The 20,117-nt window shown below is 37.7% G+C and overlaps 2 protein-coding genes across 5 annotated transcripts; one reads left to right on the forward strand and one right to left on the reverse strand.

Annotated features, from left to right (window-relative positions):
- The first annotated feature begins 657 nt into the window (after positions 1 to 657).
- Positions 658 to 16,217, forward strand: Apoltp (Apolipoprotein lipid transfer particle). Its single transcript, XM_076379760.1, has 18 exons — positions 658 to 754; positions 846 to 1,932; positions 2,002 to 2,365; positions 2,472 to 2,781; positions 2,843 to 3,342; positions 3,430 to 3,725; positions 3,865 to 4,378; positions 4,456 to 4,597; positions 4,667 to 4,840; positions 4,920 to 5,465; positions 5,566 to 6,481; positions 6,555 to 9,453; positions 9,541 to 9,905; positions 9,979 to 12,875; positions 12,954 to 13,165; positions 13,261 to 14,286; positions 14,374 to 14,817; positions 14,900 to 16,217. Exons 1-18 carry the CDS (start codon positions 658 to 660, stop codon positions 14,981 to 14,983), a joined length of 12,873 nt encoding a protein of 4,290 aa, XP_076235875.1. The 3' UTR covers positions 14,984 to 16,217.
- On the reverse strand, positions 15,269 to 19,563 carry Tbc1d22 (TBC1 domain family member 22). 4 transcript variants are annotated; one of them, XM_076380013.1, is made up of 8 exons: positions 19,420 to 19,563; positions 18,514 to 18,681; positions 17,876 to 18,435; positions 17,672 to 17,802; positions 17,319 to 17,573; positions 16,971 to 17,220; positions 16,665 to 16,888; positions 15,269 to 16,564 (listed from the first exon to the last, which is right to left on the reverse strand). In XM_076380013.1, exons 2-8 carry the CDS (start codon positions 18,588 to 18,590, stop codon positions 16,424 to 16,426), a joined length of 1,638 nt encoding a protein of 545 aa, XP_076236128.1. In that variant the 5' UTR covers positions 18,591 to 18,681; positions 19,420 to 19,563; the 3' UTR covers positions 15,269 to 16,423. The 4 variants fall into 4 exon arrangements, with proteins under 4 accessions (XP_076236128.1, XP_076236125.1, XP_076236126.1 ...); XM_076380010.1 differs by lacking the exon at positions 19,420 to 19,563 and adding an exon at positions 19,079 to 19,333; XM_076380011.1 differs by lacking the exon at positions 19,420 to 19,563 and adding an exon at positions 19,024 to 19,333.
- Positions 19,564 to 20,117: the final 554 nt, after the last annotated feature.

Here is a 20,117-nt window from a genome sequence, read left to right on the forward strand (position 1 = left end):
GCAATTCTATCTTAGTAAAATCTTAGTAAAATCTTAGTAAAATATTGAAAAATCCGGGAATAGTTTGGTTGAAACGTAACAGGGATTACATGAGATACACATTACTTGTTTCTTTTTAATTGCAGCCGGGATTGCAGCATTCTTCTGCTGCATGAAATACGATTAATGGAATAGAACGATGTTCTCGTGGATAAGGGGATGAAAGTGTATCTTGGTCACCAGTGTTAAAAACAATATGATTGTGGATCACAGATCGTGGAATCTCGCGACAGTCTTCTTCGTCGCAGCCTTCATCCTAATCAGCGCGGTGCAAGCAGGTAATTTGATTTTCGATTATTTTTTATTATTATTTAACTGTGCTCAGTTTCAAGAATTTCTTTACCTCGTAATCATCGGTTGCGCATGTTATTCGACTCTTCTTTCTGAGAAACTACATCGGGTGCACAGTTCGCATATCGCTCTTGTTATCAGTAAAGCGTAACTTCCATTCACTACGCGATTTCTAAGAATTGCTATACTCGATTAACTTAATTCAACGTTAGCTACTCTTCAGCTTAATCACTTGTTGCATGCATTTCTGGAATTTCTATAATATCTTGACCTCTTGATTCTGTGTTTTTTTTTTATCTGATATTAATTCTGCGTATAATCGCTTTTATGCAGTATAATGAAGATATTAAAATCATCGTTAATACTTATTGTATTTTAGAAATCATCAATGATCCGTCACTATGTAGCCGAACAAAATGCAAAGGTAAATTGCAGAATATTATTTTTGCCCTATATGCAAGTAGATTTAAATTGAAAAACTAGTTGAAAAACGTTAATGTATTTCACATTTATAGTGCCAGCGAATCGAAAATTCAAATACGAGGAAGATATTTTGTACGTGTACAGATATTCGGTAAATGTGAGCACAAATTTAGGAGAAGAAGAAACAGCGGAACACCCTCGAAGCGAGTCGACTTTACATCTCGATGCCGATTTGGTCATTCGATTCAGCAGCCCCTGCGAGGGCAGCTTGAAATTCTATAACGCGAGTTTAAGCCACGATCGTAGTAAATATAATCCCGAGTTTCCTGATCGTGCTGGTGCAGATTTTAAATCAAACTTACAACGATTCGCCTTGAGATTCGCATATGACGATGGCAAAATAGAGGAGCTATGTCCAGTAAAACAGGAACCGATCTGGGCGTTGAATTTGAAGAGAGGAGTTCTGTCGATGCTACAGAACACCATGCTGAGATTCGATGTGGATCGCCGCGTAGACGAGTTGGACGTGAATGGCATTTGCCAGACGACTTACCGCCTTCACGAATCGAAGCGAACCAGTTTGATCGTGAAGAAAACTAAGAATCTCTCTGACTGTACATACGGATCGAAGCATTTCTCTATCATTCAGTCGAACGTCTACAGAAGTCCCCGATCAGGCTCTCATTCGTCACATCATCCCCTATTCGAGTCGCGAAGCGATTGCGAACTTACTATTGATCACAATGTGTACGAGAAAATTGTCTGCAAGGATCTACATCGACTGCAACCACTTTCGAGCGGCCACACAGGTGCCAGAACAGAATCCGTCGCTGTTCTTCGACTGATCAAAGAAACGAAAGAAGATGACTGGAGCGATTATGGGAGCCAAAGCGAAGAACTAGAGGAGGAGGAAATCAGCAAAGAAAAGTATGATCGAGGATCAGGAAGGAGGACAAATTTGTTGTACGATTACACGAGAACTCCCAAGACGGTGCACGGAGAGCTGAGGACATCGCGGGATCTTCTGAAAACGATGTGCAGGCTGGGTGTAAGCACGGACGAAATGCAGCAACGATTCTCCGAAACGTTCACTGCGTTCGTCCATTCGGCGCGGCTTTTGGATTATGCTTCCCTGTCGCAATTATTTGCCAGAGCCAACAGTATTTGTAAAAGCGGAAAGTGAGCAGACGTTTGTGTAGCGTGATCGTGATACAGACACTCGGATGATCTTTATCTATTTCTTTTTAGAAAACACATTATCGATGCTCTGCCATTCATGGGCAGTAATGCTGCCGTGAACGTAATGAAGGATCTGATAATTAAGAAATATATCGATCAGGCGACGATCAACAACTGGGTGACCGCGTTTGCGTTAATTCCACGACCGAATCAAAACACGATCAGGGCTTTGTCACCCTTGTTGGAGTTCCACCATCAAATTCCCGATGCTCAGTTCATTCTGAGTTACTCGGCAACAATTCACGCGTTCTGCTCTAATTATGAAGCACAATGTCGTAACGTAGAGCAAGTGTCGCAGTTTCTATCGTATCTGGAGCAAAAGATAGAGAAGGGTTGCGCTCCTCGAGCACATTCTGCTTCTACGATTAAAGATGTATGCAGTTATAACTTAGAATTGAAGATGTACTTACTTGTACCATGTATATGGACCTAGTTATATGGATTTTGGACAGATGCAACCGTTTTTAATTTCATTTTAGGTGTTGGAAGCTATAAAAGCAATCGGAAACATGGGTTTGGAAACAGATGGTTTATTGAAACGATTGAAGGAATGCATGGACGATAAGGGTGGATTTTTGCCAATGGAAGTTCGCGTGGCAAGTATTGACGCTCATCGCAGAATGCTGTCTTGCGAGAAAACTCGAGACGAATTTTTCTTAGATTATTATCGGAATTACACCTTAGATACGGAAATACGTATTGCGTCGTATTTGCAAGTGATGCGTTGCCCCGATTACAATGTCATTAAAACGATTAAGCACACTCTTAAGATGGAAGAAATCAACCAAGGTAACTTCTGTTTCTTTCGAAGAGAATTTGCAGGAGCTTAACTTTAATATTTTTTTCTTAGTTGGAACGTTCGTTTGGAGTCACTTGACAAACCTTTACAATTCTGCCTCACCAACCAGAGTTGAGATTCAAAGTTTTTTGACGGATACAGATCTCGATAACAAATTCAATAGCGATAGAAGAAAGTTTTCACGAAACTACGATGGATCCTTCTTTTCGGAGGAATATAATTTTGGTGCCAATTATGAATCAAATTTGATCTTTTCTCCGAAATCGTACATACCACGTTCAGCAACTTTTAATGTTAGCTTCGACCTCTTTGGTGAATCGGTAAACGTCTTCGAGTTAACGACCAGACTCGAAGGCCTCGAATATTATGCAGAAAAATTCTTCGGCCCAGATGGACCATACAGTAATGAGAAAGTATCGGGATTCTTTAAAAGTATCTTGAGAAGTTTTAGATCAGCCCCTGAGGAAGAGGACTATTGGAAACGCATGAAAAGGTTACCAAATGTTATAGACAATAATTTCGACAATCCCAGAATTAGTCTCGGTTACAAGGTAAAGGAAAATACAAAAACTTATTTCATGATCGTATTGCGAATATTGATATTGTTCAAAGCGTTATGGGTTCCCCTCTTTTATTAGGTATTTGGAAACGACTTGAAATATATGGTCTTGGATGGCGATCAAGAAATTAGAGATGCTCTATTGCGCTTGAATCCATGGGAAAAATTCAAGCAACTCACTTCTCGAAAAGAAATTCACTACGAAAATGCTGTAATGTTCTTAGATTCCACATTTGTGGTGCCAATGACGTCTGGTTTGCCTGTGCGCTTAGATTTCGCTGGTTCTGCGGCGTGTAATTTCAAGATGTCAGGATTCCTCGACACCAAAGCGATATCTAAGGAGGAAATCGAGTTTGTCAGCAACATCGCGCCCAGGTACTGCGCGTGATTATTTTTGCTGTACAACTGACTACTTGCCAATTCAACGTACAGAATGTCCTTTTTTACCGTACATTTTTATTCGCATAATGATACTAGGTTTTATTATGTGAGCATTGTTTATACTTTTGAATAGCGTGAGCGTCGACGTGGTCGGCAGCATGACAGTGGACAGCTTTTACAAAAATGCAGGAATCAAGTTGCGGTCGAACGTATACTCTTCTGGTGCAGTACAAATTCATTTGGATATAAGGGATTTGCGGTTGATTCGTCTCAGTTTAGGTCTGCCAAGCAAAAAGATGGAAGTGTTTTCCATCGGCACAGACATCCTTCTGACGGCTGGCAAGGGAGCGAAATTAGAGGAAAAAAGTCTCGGTGTCTTAATCGCTGGGCAGAATAGTAACGATAAAAACACGAAACAAGCAATTGTACCAGGCAGCATACTTAGCAATACGACATGTAGTTGGCCCGCGTTGGACAGGCTCGTGGGATTGAAATTGTGTGTTGATTACCAATTGTCGAATGTAACAAAAGATCCTACTGCGCCGTACTTTGTCTTAAGTGGTCCGACACTTTTTAAGATTTCCTTATTGAAGGCTGATCCCACGGCTAAGAACTATTTGCTAGAATACAAGTGGGAAAAAACAGAGGTAGTCTTTATCTGTATCTAGAAATATGCACCACTCTAGTATTAGTTTGTTCTTAATTTCTTTTTGTTTTCTCGTAGAAACAAAATCTCTTCAGAGTCGCGTTCGATACACCTGGGTCACAGGTGAATAGAGAATTAAGCGCGACCGTTTCTTTCGATGCGAAGACACACAATGTTTCCGTTTTGTTACGATCCGCTGGGAATTCCATTGTAGCAGAAGGTATGGTGAATTCGTTTGTACAACTTTAACAAAATAACTCGATTTTAAGACTGAAGTTTTTTCTTTTAGGTACCTACAAGAGCACGGAAAATGAAACGTTCATAGACATCGGTTTCGACATAAATGGTACTAAACACTTGGACGCCAGTATAGGCTATTCAATTAAATCGTTTAAATACGGTTACACCTTCAGTCCACAAATGCATTTGATTGTTAACAGCGAACGTATCGCTGCTCTGTCAGGTACTTGGTCTTGAATTGTTAAATACAAAAATATGTAGATTTCCTTAACAGTAATTAAATACCATATTCAATGTTAAAGGTACGGTAAGGCACGCTATGAAGAACAATGTGTCCCAATGTGATATTGATTTGACCTTCCGAACGAAGAAGGTCTGGAGCAAACTAGTAGGGTACCTTGTCAGAAGAAATGTAAGTCTAGCAGGTGATTTTCAATTGGACTATCAGTTGCAAAAGATGCCCAGAAAGGAAACTCTTCAACTCGAAATATCGTTGGCTAACCGTTCTTCGAAAACTTTGACGCACAAAGCTGCAGACTTGAAGTTGCGTTCTACCGCATATCCACAATTGAACACTGTCATAATCGCGTGGTATCAGCAAGCGTTAGGTCATCTGGAACTCCACGCAGAGATCAATTCCAGCCCGCATCTTAAAGACGACCGACATAAGCTTACAGCGAAATTAATTGTCTCATATTCGAAGATGTATTTCAAGAATCAAGACACAAAAGTGAGTGCGTTGATTGCCATCACAAAGCCCATTCAAAATCTGGACATTAAAGTAGGGATTGATCATTATTCCATGGGATCAGAATCAAAAACCAGGTTACTAATAGGATATGCTCCAGGTTAGCGAGCCTACTTACTTTTTCATTCTTTAACCGTCGCAATATTGATAATTATAATATTTACAATAATTGAATTAACATTTGACCCAATGCCTTTTAGGGAAGGAGATTAGTCTCACTGTGTATCTGATAATGCCACGAGGACTAATGTTCTCCATGGAAGGTCGTGTGAATTTAACGATTCCGAACTTTAATTCGATGTTGCTGAACGTTCGAGTGACCGAAAGGACGAAACACAAATATGAAATAGACTTCAGTGGAACTTGGTTCAGCGGACATAATCTAACGGCTCGCGGAACCTATTGGGACAGATCCGTGTCGACTGTAGTTAGCCGTGATTTAAAGCTGATCTTGAACTCTCCTACCTTCGCGAGTGATGTTCTAGTAGCCTGTAAACTCTATACGAATTATAGCGACGTCAGGGTGAGCATACACGTGGAGCAGGTGGATAGGGACAAATATGCATTTATTTTAAATCACACAGTTGTGTCGCCTACAAACTTCCAGTCTTACATTGAAGCTAGATATAGGGACAACGTGTATTCAGTGGCGACAAGCGTGGACACTGAACGAGAGATTCGCATGGAAATACATTTGGACAAATGGAGAGACGTACACCTAGCGTTAATCGGAATAAATAGAGAGAACAAGAAAGACTTCGGGGCTGAAGTAAAATGGGATGCGAATAGAGATCCCTCGCTGAAGGTTGCAGTATTCTTTTCGCTAGAGAGAGTCATAGTTCCAGCGTTGTCGGAAGATCAATTGCCAAGCAAAAATCTTAGTGGCATCGTTATCCTTACTTACCCCGGTCGTTTCGTTACTGGTTCCTGTCACATGGCTATTCGTGGTCAATATAATTACATGATAGACGCCAGCATCGACTGGAATCCAGCAAAAGTCATTGGACTATCCATCGCTACTGAATACGATATAAAGGAACCAATAAAGTTCATAAAGTTGGAGGGCCAATTGGTTACGCCCTTCGAAAGTTGGAAAAGAATTGCTCTGAGTACCAAGTAATTATTTTCAAATATTTTTATTTTTAAATAAACTAAGCTTAAAAGCTACAGAAATTTAATTATGTTCCAGGTACTTTCAAGAACAAAACAAGATAAAACTAAGCACTAGCGTTCATTGGAAGAACTCGCAAAGGTTAATAGCGGAATTCGATGGCAGTACGGCAGAATATGATAAAATTAAGGAATGGAGAGCTAACTGTGGAATAATCAGCTCTCTTCATTCCATTTCCAGGACTACTGTTAATATCACTCACAAGATTGTTGACTCGCAGGCAGCGGACACTCGTTTGTTGGTCAAATATGATCCGGACAAAGTGATCGAGGCTTGGAGCATCTGGTATTTGGACAAAGAGTCTGACAGCGTATTCAACTTAACGGGTAACTTACATCTTGAGTCCCCTGTGACCAGCTACAGGAAATCGGATATGAAATGTCAGCTGCAAATCCTACCAGACTGGAAGTTTCTGGGAGCGGCTAATTTGGACCTTGACAAGAGAACATACACGGCGAAATTAATTGGTGATCTTCATCGCTTCAAGGAGTCCATGGTTCAGTTCAACCTCACTACACCTTTGGAAAAGTTTTCCTTTATTCGTGGAAGGTTTGGTTTATCCGAGAAGAACAGACACGTAGTCGCAGAAGTGTTAACTCCTAATGGTTCACTCGGCTTCGAAGTGCTGTGCCAGTTTTTCACGTCGAATTACGATATCAATGTGAAGGTGTCGCTCGCTACTCCTCTGCCAATATTGCAAAACACCCTTCTCGTTGCGAAACTGAGCAACCAAGAAGCGGACTTCAGGGTCGCTTACAATAATATTCTCGCTGGCTTTCAGGGTGCCTGGTACTATCGTAACATTACCGATTTCCATTACACATATTTGTTGTTTACGCCTCTCCGTGGACTCGAGAAGAGCGGAGTTGTGACAAAACTCATTATCGCGTACACGGATGATGAGAGACTTAACATAGATACGGAATTCTCGATTATATTAGCCGAGATTAAGATTGGTGTTAAGGCTAAAGCTGGTCCAAAACCATCGCCTACTAATATTCAAATAAAACCTACGACCGAAATTACAAACAATACGACTGTCCAAGAGGAAGACCACTCCGATGGGCAACTGATGGAAGAAGAAGACATGGAAGAACAGATGTTTTATTGGCACGGGAAAATGGAAATATGTCCAGCAATCTTCGAACCTATTGTCGGAGAACTAGACATAGATAACGAAGGGTCAATATATAAGATTTTTGGTACTCTGGAATGCTTTCAAAAAAAGATTATTTTCGATGATATGTTCCAATTAGAAGATCTGTTCAACATAAGGAACGAACTGAACGTCATCACTCCATTTAGTTTTGCTAACCAAATAGTTTTTCTGAATGTTTTCTTAATAGACCTAGAAGAATCCAGTTACACGATGCAAATAGAAGTAAACGTTAGGCAAAATGTGACTTGGCTCGAAACAGGAGTAGACGTCTATTACGTTTATCGCGAAAGCGAGACTGACGACTCGCGAACACATAGTATAAAAGTAAACGTCAAAACCCCTCTAAAATTCCTCAAATTCCTTCACACTAACACCACTCTAGAAGTCGACGATAACTTCCATAAGGGTACAGTAGTAATTCGCGCTCCGAACAGCTCTATCGACGTGTTTGGATCTTTAGAGACGGAAGAAGCGTTTATGGATACTCTCCTCGTGGTTGAGGTGAATACACCCCTCCTGAAGCTACCTAAATCTACAGTTACTGCAAAACGAGATTTCACAGAGAAGGAGAAATATGTGAAAATCAGCGGTGAAATCTCTGAGCCTATTTCAAAATCATTATCACTGCAAACGTATTGGTATTTGGCGGAAAATCGTGTCAAAGCTTCGGTAGACCTAAGGACTTGGATGGAGTCGTTAAAAAGCGTCGAAGCTGACATCTCCTACTGGAATACGGTCAAGATAAACGATAATGCGAATGTAACGTTAAATTTCAAGTATCTTGTCGATCAGACATACAAACTTTCTGGAAATTATAGCAATGGAACGGTCGAGGGTGAACTGTATACACCGACATCGAAGGATAGACATTTTGAGTTCCAGGGTGATTTGAAGACAACTAGCGATACTTCGTACAACTTGGACGGCGAAATATTGAACCTTATGACTAGAGAAACACACAAGATTTCTGCAACTTTTGACATGCAAAACGATTCTTTGCATGCCATGGAGGTGGTAATGCAACCGAAAACGGGCACCAGTGCAGACGATATTGTCCTAAAATTGCAAAAAGAAGAGTATAGTCTGAACGCTGTACTGGTGGGTCGCGCTTTGAACGGTACAATGAATGTGAACTTCCTAAACCCTTCGAATTGGGACGTTAGAACAGAAGGGGAAATTCTTAGGTCGGGCAAAAAAGAACGTTTTCGACTTAGCACCTTCATGAACGTTCAAGTGAACCATAATATGACTTTGTACATTCACGCAGAGACGCCTCTAGAGGATATTCGAAACCTTAGCTTAACTGGAAACATGTTATTAACTAATAACAGTGGTGATATTCGCCTACACAATCGTCTTAACGAAGATGCGAACTATGTGACTCTACAGTGGAAGTTAGATTACATGATGGATATGTTTGGAAGAGTGCTCGTTGGATACCAAACAGAAAAGTTTGGCACCAAAGATGTCGATACTCGGTTATTCTTCAAAAATCCTGCTCGCCTTTTCCGAAACATTGACGTTGGTTTCGATGTAAATGTTGATCATCAAAAGTGGGAGTTTGCGACTAATGCTACAATTGGATTCCGCAACTTCGAGAATATTGATGGGGTTTTTATCGTTAGACTACCACCTCCTAATAATGATGATCATCGGTTTCTAATTAGCTATCATGCGAATAATTACATGAAAGATACGTCGTACGTTATTGGATACAACACTGTGCGCGGCAAAACAAATTATGCTTCTGACGGCTCGGTTTGTATTCGGTTACGTTTGTATGAGCATTTTTTTCTTCTTACTTAATATTTTGTCAATTATTTGATGTATGACAATATTGTATAGATAAACATGGGCAAACGAGACATCAATGGACATCTCCGAGCATCCTGGGGAATGCTACCCATTCAATCCGTTAACAACCTCTTTAACGTTACCTTTGACAACAAGGAAATTCAACTGAAGTACTCACTGCACACACCAAAATTCCAGCAGCAAGAGACGCTAGTTTTGTTTTTCAATTATGATGCCACCATGGAAGGGGATACACGTTTGATAATCACGGATGTGTATTATCCAGCTAGCACGCACGTTGGCTCAGCGAATATATCGTACGAAAGCTTGGTGAACGTCAATGGAACCATCACTGCTACTCTGCAATCACCGGACAATTTCAAAATTGGCTGTCAATTTATTGTCTTCACAACTCTGTAAGTGAATTTCCAAACTTATTAAACTGTTATGTTTTTAAAGTAGGTACTATATTTTATTGACATATTGCAGGCAACAAAACAAGAGATACGTTAAAGTCACTTGGCCTCAACATGTGGCGATACTGAATTCGGATTACACATATCGTAGTGAAAAATTGGATTCTGATTTGAAAGGAGTTTTTCACGTGGAGGTGCCGTTAAGCACGCGGCACATTGGTCACTTAACGTACGGATATGAAAAACGACCTCAGGGGACTACAGGTTACTCAGAGTTGATCTATAACGAGCAAAAGATTCTCCAAGGTCGATACAACTCCAAAAGTGAATCTAGAGCAGGGCTTGAGAAAGATCGTACTCAAATTACGATCGAGAACTCGTATAAGCCCATAGGTATCCTCTATATAAATCAATATGAGTACAGCGCAGGAAACGAAGGGACCAATTATCCAACCGTAGAGTTTAAACATGCAAATGTGTATCAGTTGAACAATAAAACTGAATTTAACATTGTCGGTGAATCTAGAATTAGAACGACCCACACAGGCCAAGAAATCCACCTAAAGGCAATACATTTTAACAGAACACTGCAACTGAAAACGGACTATCAGATTCTACCTGGCGAATTCGATCAAAACACTTCGTTGAGTTTGACCGAGGATGTTTGGATATCCTATCACATTAACATCCTGAACAAAACTACGGAAGACGTAGACAACCAATTTCTGATATTGACTGTGTCGTACCCTAAAAGGAACTTCACCTTGGATGGTTTCTATTGGATCAACATTAAAGAGATGAAGTCTGAAGTAAAGCTGGACTGGGATCGAGAAACAGAGAGACCTAAAACCGTTGGGGCACTATTCAATTGGGAGAATGTCTCTTCTTCTACTGCGATTGTCCAGCAACGGGCCATCTTTAGTTTAAAACACCCAAGCTTTTCTAAGGAAGTTTTCCTGAAAGGCGAGTTTCTCAAGAGGGATTCCAGAGATTTGATGAACGTTGCTATTACCGCCGATTATTCTACCAATCTAAATAAATTATTCGTGCTGTCCGCGTTGCTGAGAGACGAAAGCAGTTTACCAACTTCTAGGAAATATACCTACGAGATAATAGGCAAGCATCCTAGCACAAATTTAAATCTCAACGTCCAAGGACTCATTCATAAATATGAGAATACGTTGTTTGAGACTATAAATAACGGTAGTTACAAGCGCAGCTTTTTGACTCAAGAAACTGGAAAACTGAATGGACGCCTAGACCTGAATCGTAAAGAGGTCCTCTTCCAACGGCAATATAACGAGGCAGAAAAATATTTAAATATTCGCTATTACTCGGCTAATAAACAATATATTGTAAACGGTAGTGCTGTGAACACGCCGAAACTCAATGCTACTGGAGCTTTTCTATTCGATCCAGAAGAAAAGTTGACGTGGATGATGGTCAATTACACTCCTGACGCTGTGGAGAGCTTGCAGATGTATGGGCGAATTCCTGATGCTAGAAACGCAATGTTTAATATTTGGAGAACTTACGAAGAAGACTTCTCTATCTATGATATATCTTTTTACTTGAAACTTAATCATTCTAGATTAGTGACCTCTACATTCCGTTGGAGACCTGAGCTCAAGAGCGACATCATTAATGGTATCAAAGCATCAGCGATGAATCTGTACAATAGTATAAACGAAGACGCTGATTATTGGAAGCAGTACATAAAAAGTGAATCCATAAGTGTGATCTCTGACGTGTGGAAGGATGCACAAGAAGATATTCAGGAATTCATCGACGACTGGAATAATCTAAAAGAACTGCAGACAGATTTGGAGGAGTTGAAGATATATTTAAACAATTCCTACAATGCGAATGACTTTTACATTAAAGATATTGTTCTTTTTGGATCATTTATGATTGACGAACTCTCCCTACGAAGTCACATACAATCTTTACCAAAGATTTTGAATGAAATATGGGAAATAATGGGCGAATCTGGAGAGGCAATTAGAAATTCGCTACTTTGGGTTATCGATACTATTAAGAACGCATTCAACAAAGTATCCGAGATTGTCGTAGCCATTTTAAGAGGTGATTCTATTTCACAAGTAGCGAATATTATAGAGAAACTAATTGAAAAGTACGACAAATTTGTGAAAGACCTGCACGTTTCTTTCATCAAGTACATAGAGAACCTCTGGGTCAAGATATCTCAGTCGATTTCTCAGCAGTGGAACCGATTTCTGTTGACGGTCGAACCTCTTTTCATTCGTTTTATTCATTATCTGGAAGCTGTAGTTTGGAAGGCGAGCAAAGAAGTCGTCGATTTCCTGTACGATCGAAGGAACGACCTCATTGCCTCTCCTTATTTCGATCGTTTCACAGATTTCACCCAAGATATTGACAAATTTTATCGAGATATCAAGGCCAATGATATTGTGACAAATATTCAGAAGTATTCGGCTTTAGTAATCCAGTTTCTAAAAGACAGGTACTTTGCCTTTGTGCCTTTCGGTAAGGAATTCAAAGATATTGTCGACGAGATCATCAGCGAACTGAAAGAATTACAAAAACTGCCATCCATACACTATGCCACGGAGAAAATAGAACAAATTTACGACAGAGTATATTATTTCTACGACTATCTCGAGATCCGGGCCAGAATAGAGAATATCATTCGACTAATTCACGCGAAATTGATGGATGTAAGTCAAACAGCTTTGCAAGCTGAGAATCGTTACAGAGAGGCGAAAACGAAGTTTATCTTCGATCCTAATCAAGGATTAATGTGCTTGGAACAAAAGCTTCCAATGTCCTGGCATGCGTTCAATCAAACTCCAGAATTCCACGAGATTCCTGAATTCAAAGCTATTTCTGAGATGAAATCCTACTTTGTCTCCTCAAATGTGACCTTCTGGAGTTTGTACCGGTACAGATCATACATGGAACCTCTTAACTGGTTACCACCTTTCAAAGGTAACAAAATTAATATAAAATATAATCAATGTGTGTTGGTTGTGGGCTCAGTTTTCTAATTCCATGTAATTATTTTAGCACAAGCGATGATCATTGGTTTACAGCATTTCACAACCTTTGATGGGCAACACTTAAACTTCATTGGTCCTTGTACTTATCTATTAGCTCGCGACTTTGTGCGAGATACGTTTACTATTCTCATCAAGTACGACTTGCGACCCGACCACCTGACACATAAAATCATTATCTTGATCGGACAGAATGCAATAGAGCTGAACCTCTTCGACGACGTTAGTCACTACTAATTTTTAATTATTTAACTTTAACCTATTTTAACCTATTTTATAGTTCAGTTAGTTTTAAAATGAATGATTTTTCTTTTTAGAGCCTTAAAATCATTTCTAAACAATCACCAAACACAATAAGCAATCTTCAACTTCCTATTGAGATGGAAAACGGAACCACTTATATTTATCAAACAGAAAATGTTATCACCGTAGAACGAAAGCAGAATCAGTTACGACTGGAATGCAATTTGAAATTCGATTTATGCACTCTAGAATTATCTGGCTGGTACTACGGTAAGACTGCTGGAATTCTCGGTACGATGAATAACGAGGCAATGGATGATACCACTTCGCCAAACGGAATAGTAGTGCCAGATGTTAAAAGGTTCGCTCAAAGTTGGTCAATCGACAACAAGGATGATTGTCCAGACGTTTATAATATGACGTCAAATACGAAACAAGAGAATGAAAAAGTCGTTTCACAGTTTTGTTACGATCTGTTCATCAACAAGAGTTCCGAATTTATTTCCTGCTTTGATGTGGTCAATGCACCAGAACATTACAATATGTGTATTCGCAGCGCGAGCAAGACACAAGCTTGCACAACTGCGTTGGCCTACATGCTGATGTGTACGTTCCATGAGACATATTTAAGGATACCAGATGCGTGTACTACTTGCACCATGGTAAACGGTACTCAAGTGGCGGAAGGACAATTCAGGAGACTAGAGAACGGAAACGTTCCAATGTCCACCGATGTGGTCTTTATTGTTGAAGGCAAAGAGTGCAACCGCGATATCAAGCAGAATCGTAGCATGGAACAATTGATTCTTCAATTGAATAAGGAATTTAGAGATCAAGGATTGGCCGATAGTAGATGGTCTTTAGTCGTTTTCGGAGCTGACGGAGTTTTCGATCGTCCAAGAAGTGTTGTTTTCGATGGACAGATTTTCACCAAAAACGTAGCACGATTTATCGATTATTTCGATCACGTTCCTGTTGGTAATGGTCGTCGGGATATTTTTGAGGCAATTATATTTGCCACAAAACTTTCTTTCAGAGCTGGCGTTTCAAAAACCTTTATCCTAATGCCTTGCTCGCATTGCGAGCCTGAAAATCAAACAGTAAGTTTTAATGCTTTTATGTATGAGCCAAACAGAATTCTTTTTAGCTTTTTAAGAAGTTTAATTACGAGAAGAAATTTCTTTCAGTTGGATTATTCAGTACTGCTCGAAGCTCTATTGGAACACGATGTTAAGCTTCATATATTAATGGACGGTGATTTCGAGATTGAAAAAGAGAGGCTCAATAAGATCTTCTACGGGTTAGATGCGACCAAGTCTTACACTAAGAAGGACTCTAGAACGTTGATTGGTGATGCAGAGTTAAGGAAGCAAATAAAACTTTCGAAGAGCGCGCTTGGCTACTGTACTCCGTTGTCTTTAGAGATTAACGGAACTATATTCAGCGGCGACAAATTACGATTCGACAAGTTGGCCTCGATCAAGAAGTTCGTGAGCGTTTTTTCCAAGAGAGTAGCTCTCACCGCATTGCCTAATCCCTGTCAGAATTGTGAGTGTATTGCCGATAATAACGGTGTTACACGAATGGAATGCATCCCCTGCATTTATCCAACGCCGATTACAGTAGACTACGTGAGTGTATATACAGATATAAATGCAAATGTATCATACTCCCAAGAAACGTTTAAACTGTTTTATCTTTTTTCTTTCACAGGATGCATTTAATTTAAACAATTCGCTGTCAGCCTTACAGCCCCTAAATTTCGATTACGGCCAGATTGAATTCGACGATAATTGAAGTATCAAAAAAGGTACTGATTACTAATCGCCGTCATACATGACTTCATTTATTTAACACATTATATCGTAGAATGTTTATTAACAAAGAACTTACCTTTTAATAACAAAGTATTTAGGATGTATCATAAAATATTGTATATGTCGTAATTTATGTCGTACGAATAACTTTACACATTTCTGTAAAATAGAATTTGACTTAATTTTTATACCAAAACAACACAAAATGATTAGGTATATTTCTCCACAACTAAAAAAGAGACAATTTCGTTCATTATTCAATAATACTATGCTAGAGTTAAAGTAGCTAGAGTTAAAGAACGAAAAACATATTTCACGGTCTTAGCTACTTAATCAAAGAATACGATAATAGACCGATCAAGTAATTTTAACCGATCATTATATTAAGAGAAATTTATATTATGGATCATTGTTTTGTATGTTTCATTGTTTTTTTATACAGTTTTTGATTGGTCCTTTATGAAATACTAATTATCGACAAGTATACTTTATTACGTTTACAATTCAGTTAAACTAATGTATGTAAACGCAGTGCCATTCGTTCAATCGTTATTTAGTTCACTAACAGTGAATAGAATATCATATATTCTAACCGTCTGGTAAAATAACTATAAAATAACTAAGAATATTTAACGTACAGACACTTTGAAGGTATTCAAAAGCATGTTTCCTTTTATATATATTATGGCAATGCATAAGCATGGCAAAAATCTGCGCCAAGAAGTTCTGATACGAAATTCTATGTTTAAGAACAATAATTAGTCTTCCCTTAACAATTTGAAAAATCAACTAACACAAAGAGAAACGATATCGTTGTATTGTAAATATTATACAAAGCGCAATATAATGACAGAAATGGCATAGCGTAAGATCAATATATTATAGTTAAAAAAATGTTTTGGAGAAAAAACTTCATTCGAGTAACAAGTTGGGAGCTTACATACCTATAGAAAAACTCATAATCGTTACATAAAAGAACAACCATATAATCGTGATTGATTTATAAAACATTTGTGTATATAATATCTCGAAACATACTATACAAATATAATACGAATCGTAAATAGTCTCTTATAATACGAATCGCATCTATATGTCTTAGACAAACTGTAAGATGGCGGGCAAATTTATTATATTGATTGTAGTTGAGCTTATTCTAAAAAAACATGGTAGCAATAATAAAATCTCTAAAGACTGATCGAGCCTTCGAAAAAGTGGAACGAAAATTTCTTTCATTGCTCAAAGTAGAATAACAAAAAATTATCAGGTTTGAAACAACCTATGATGGTCATATTTCATGTAATTGTATACTACTACATGATGACCTTAAGACAGGAGAAACAACTTAGCACAAAACCATTTGTGCCAATGTTATTTGGCCACTATTTCGATACTGTTATCTAAACGCATTGCAAAATGGTCACCTGGTATCATGCGCCTGAAGGTGATTGGGAGCATCCGCAAACGTAAATTTCAGTTTATACGCTTCTGCAACTAATATACCTATCTCTGAATCTGTCCAATTTTGCGTAGGTAGATTCTGTAGCATTAACATCAGTCCCTGTTTGAAAATAAAATTTATTTTTAACATCTTGCCAAGAGAGGGATTTTTCAAGAGGAATTTAGTTTATATTAAACTAGAACTGTCTTCAAGTACTCACTTGAAAATCGGGTTGCAAAAGAAGATGACGTCTCCAGCGTAGAAGAAATGCGGCACATACGTAAAGTTGGAACGAAGCAAATCGGTCAGATTCTGCTAGATAAGTATCCCACAAACGAATTGTACAATGAAGAGGGATCTCTCTTGTCAATAGATTGTTCATCCACCGAAAGGAAAATTGTAAATAATCTACACCGTGCTTGTGAAGATGTTGGTGCAATGGAGCTGTAAATAAATAAGTCATTCAAATGTAAAACTTTATTAAAGGGAAGCGATAAGGATAGTTAAGTGTATAACAGGCATTTACCGTCGATTCTTTGTATGAGTTCTTTCAGTTGATTCACTTTGTGCTGGATACCTAATTGAGCAAAAATATAATTATCTTGAATACCATCAAGAAACTTAGATAAGCACCAAAAACTGTCTGCTTCTATAATATCCCTTTGCTCTTTTTTTAATGATGCAACATCATAGTTTTCCAGATCTTGCCACGCTGATACAGGTACTGCTTCTTGTAAAAATACCAGGAAAAAAGGTGTCACTAGATCATTCATCCCCTAAAGAAAGCAAATACATATGTGTAGAGATAAAATCAGCTCAAAGATTAGATATATAAATAAATGAAATGGAGATAGACAAATATAATCTTAGATACTTGAACATATCCAGAAGCTGGATGACGAATTGCCCAAATATAAAGTATCCTTTCAAAGATCAATTGCACTGTTGTTTGCTGAAATAGCGAAATGAGGGGCGACATTCTTGGTATATCAATATGAATTTGACGATATGTATCTTGAAATCCTTCATCCCTCTCAGTATCATAATACTGTTTTACCAAGTTCCAATAATCCAAACGTTTCCGTTCTAACACATGTTGTCTTCGTTCTAAATTCGCTGGTAAATACTCCTATATCATGAAGAAAAAAAAAATAACAATCGTAAAATTACAAATGAAAATGTTGTGTTAATTATGTAGATATGGTATAGTTTACCTTCATTACTTACACACAATAACCTCCAAGTAACAGAACGCAATCTTGCGGGTACACCCGACCACGATAACTGCCTTAATTCATCTAAATTTAATACAGAGGCTTCCAGAAAGGACTGAAATTTATCTACTTTACTTTCACCATCTACAATTATTAATAAATGAAGACTAACAATGTATTGGAATTGATTTGACATAACAAGTCACTTCATATGCACCTTGTTCTTTAGAAGGTATAAAAAATTTAGTAGGAGCATTTGTTTGTCTCAATGGTTGTGGTCTTCCTGGAAATTGTGTAGGTCTATGCTGTGGTGAAGCACCACATTTTATGTCACTGTCTTCTATGGAATGTTGACTGTTGGTTGCTTGAGAGCGTGTAGACAAATTAACATTACGCAATCGCAGAGGTTGAACAGCTAGTCTTTGAAGAGCTTCTGCCTTTTTTTCCTCAGGAATGATTTCTTGAACTTTCTGAGAAGGTTTTGAATTAGTTCCTGACTCTAGACACGTTTTCCTGGATCTATGACTGTTGATGACACTAAGGGCAGCAGAATGGCTAACTCTTTTTGATATTTTGATATCAGAAACCATACAGAATTCATCATCCCCTGAATCCCAAGCATCATCAATGCTTTCTTGAAAATCTTGGAATGATGTATTACTTCCACTACCTCCTGATGTACCTCCACTACTTGTAGACATTGTATTGGCTGAATTACCAGACATAAGCGTTGTACCAGTCATTTTACCAAGTTTCACATCTTGTTTTGGACTTGGCCTTTTATTACATGTTTAACGTATAAATGATTATATAATAATTACATTGAAATAATATATATATGCATGCTATACATACCTGCCTGGTACAACATGTGTATTCTTTCTCCAAAAGGATTGATGTGTTTGATAAGCTTGATGGCTTTGATTTTCCATAACTATTCAAAACTGTGTTAACTAGCACCAGCCACTTTACCAAGGTAATTAAAGAAGCAATACAAGTTCCTCATTCCCTTAATAATAACGCCTGAAACAACAATGAACCATTCTTCTTACATAAAATTATAGATACTAGATCATAGTACAAAAGTAAATAAAAAAAGAGTATAATAAAATTATGTAACTCTATCTTCTGGCTTCTATCATTCTAAAAATTAACTTCTACTAAATGTATTTCTTTCTAAATGCAAAATATTTTGGAAATTATACAAAAATTTGTCTCAAAGTATAATATGGCATATTACAAATTAAATATAGATCATTGACTTTAGACAATAAGGCATTAGAAAATAACAAAATACGAAGAAAATATTACTGCTTGTTGAAACTCCATATTATGAATACATTGTGATCAGGTTATGTTACCTACTGTAAATATTTCGTTTACGATTAATAGAAAATAGTAGAAGGAATAATATTCATACGTTTACGATAATACGCAATTATGTCAAGACTGTGCGAAGTTAATGGAACATTTCAATTGTCATGTAGCTATTAAAGAATGAATTGCTACGTGTATAAGGTCAAACAACTTTTGGTTTTAATACACTTGAAATTGCGAAAATTCTTTAAAAAATGATTATATTGCAAGACATTCGATCAGCTAAACGTTGCTTTCAGAATTCATTAAATTCATAAATATACGCTATGGTAAAACCTTCTCCCGTAAATGTTCACCGTTTTTGACGTATGACAAGTTCACACTAGTGCTGCCACCGAAGAAATGGCTAGATTAAATTTTACATTACTAAAACAATTTATTTACCTAAATTAAGCTTCAGTATATGCTTGCTTTTATTTCTGAAGCATTAACAGTTAGTTAATATGCTTATCGGTAACTCTGTTGTATAGATTTTTTCCGTATTAACAAAAATTCTATGTAATTGTTGCAACATTGACAAAACTATAATACGTGTAAAGTGTGTTTTATGGATGAATATTTTTTTAAGTAGAAATGCATAAATATTTATAGCATTAAATGTAACATTTCTTAAAATGGATAGAAGGATACCACACAATATACTATAATTATACTCGAATGTATCAAAAATTGGTCAGTTAAATAAAGTTTCGCGGTAGAGAAAGTAGATTACTAGAATTCAGTGATTCTCAGTTTTTAGAACATAAAATTTATTGTAACTATTTATATGTTAGTCAAACAATTCAACATTGAACGTTTTTGCATCTAATAGACTTCAATAATGAGTTTGTTAATACGCATGTTGGAAATAGTATCGTGAATTAAATTATGGTAATATTTCTGATCTTTACAGCATGCATTTACTGTATCTGTACGTTTGTTATACACTAGATTGTGACACGTTATATGAAACGTAAGATTGTTACACATGTAGCGTATAACTTATCTAGAGTTACATTTCTTATTTACCCTGGGGGTATATCTGATGTGTACAGATATTGACATGAATGTCATTATTCCAGCCTTGAATGAATATAATAGCT

This window comes from Calliopsis andreniformis, chromosome 6 (genome assembly GCF_051401765.1).
Source record: "Calliopsis andreniformis isolate RMS-2024a chromosome 6, iyCalAndr_principal, whole genome shotgun sequence".
Taxonomy (NCBI): Eukaryota; Metazoa; Arthropoda; class Insecta; order Hymenoptera; family Andrenidae; genus Calliopsis; species Calliopsis andreniformis.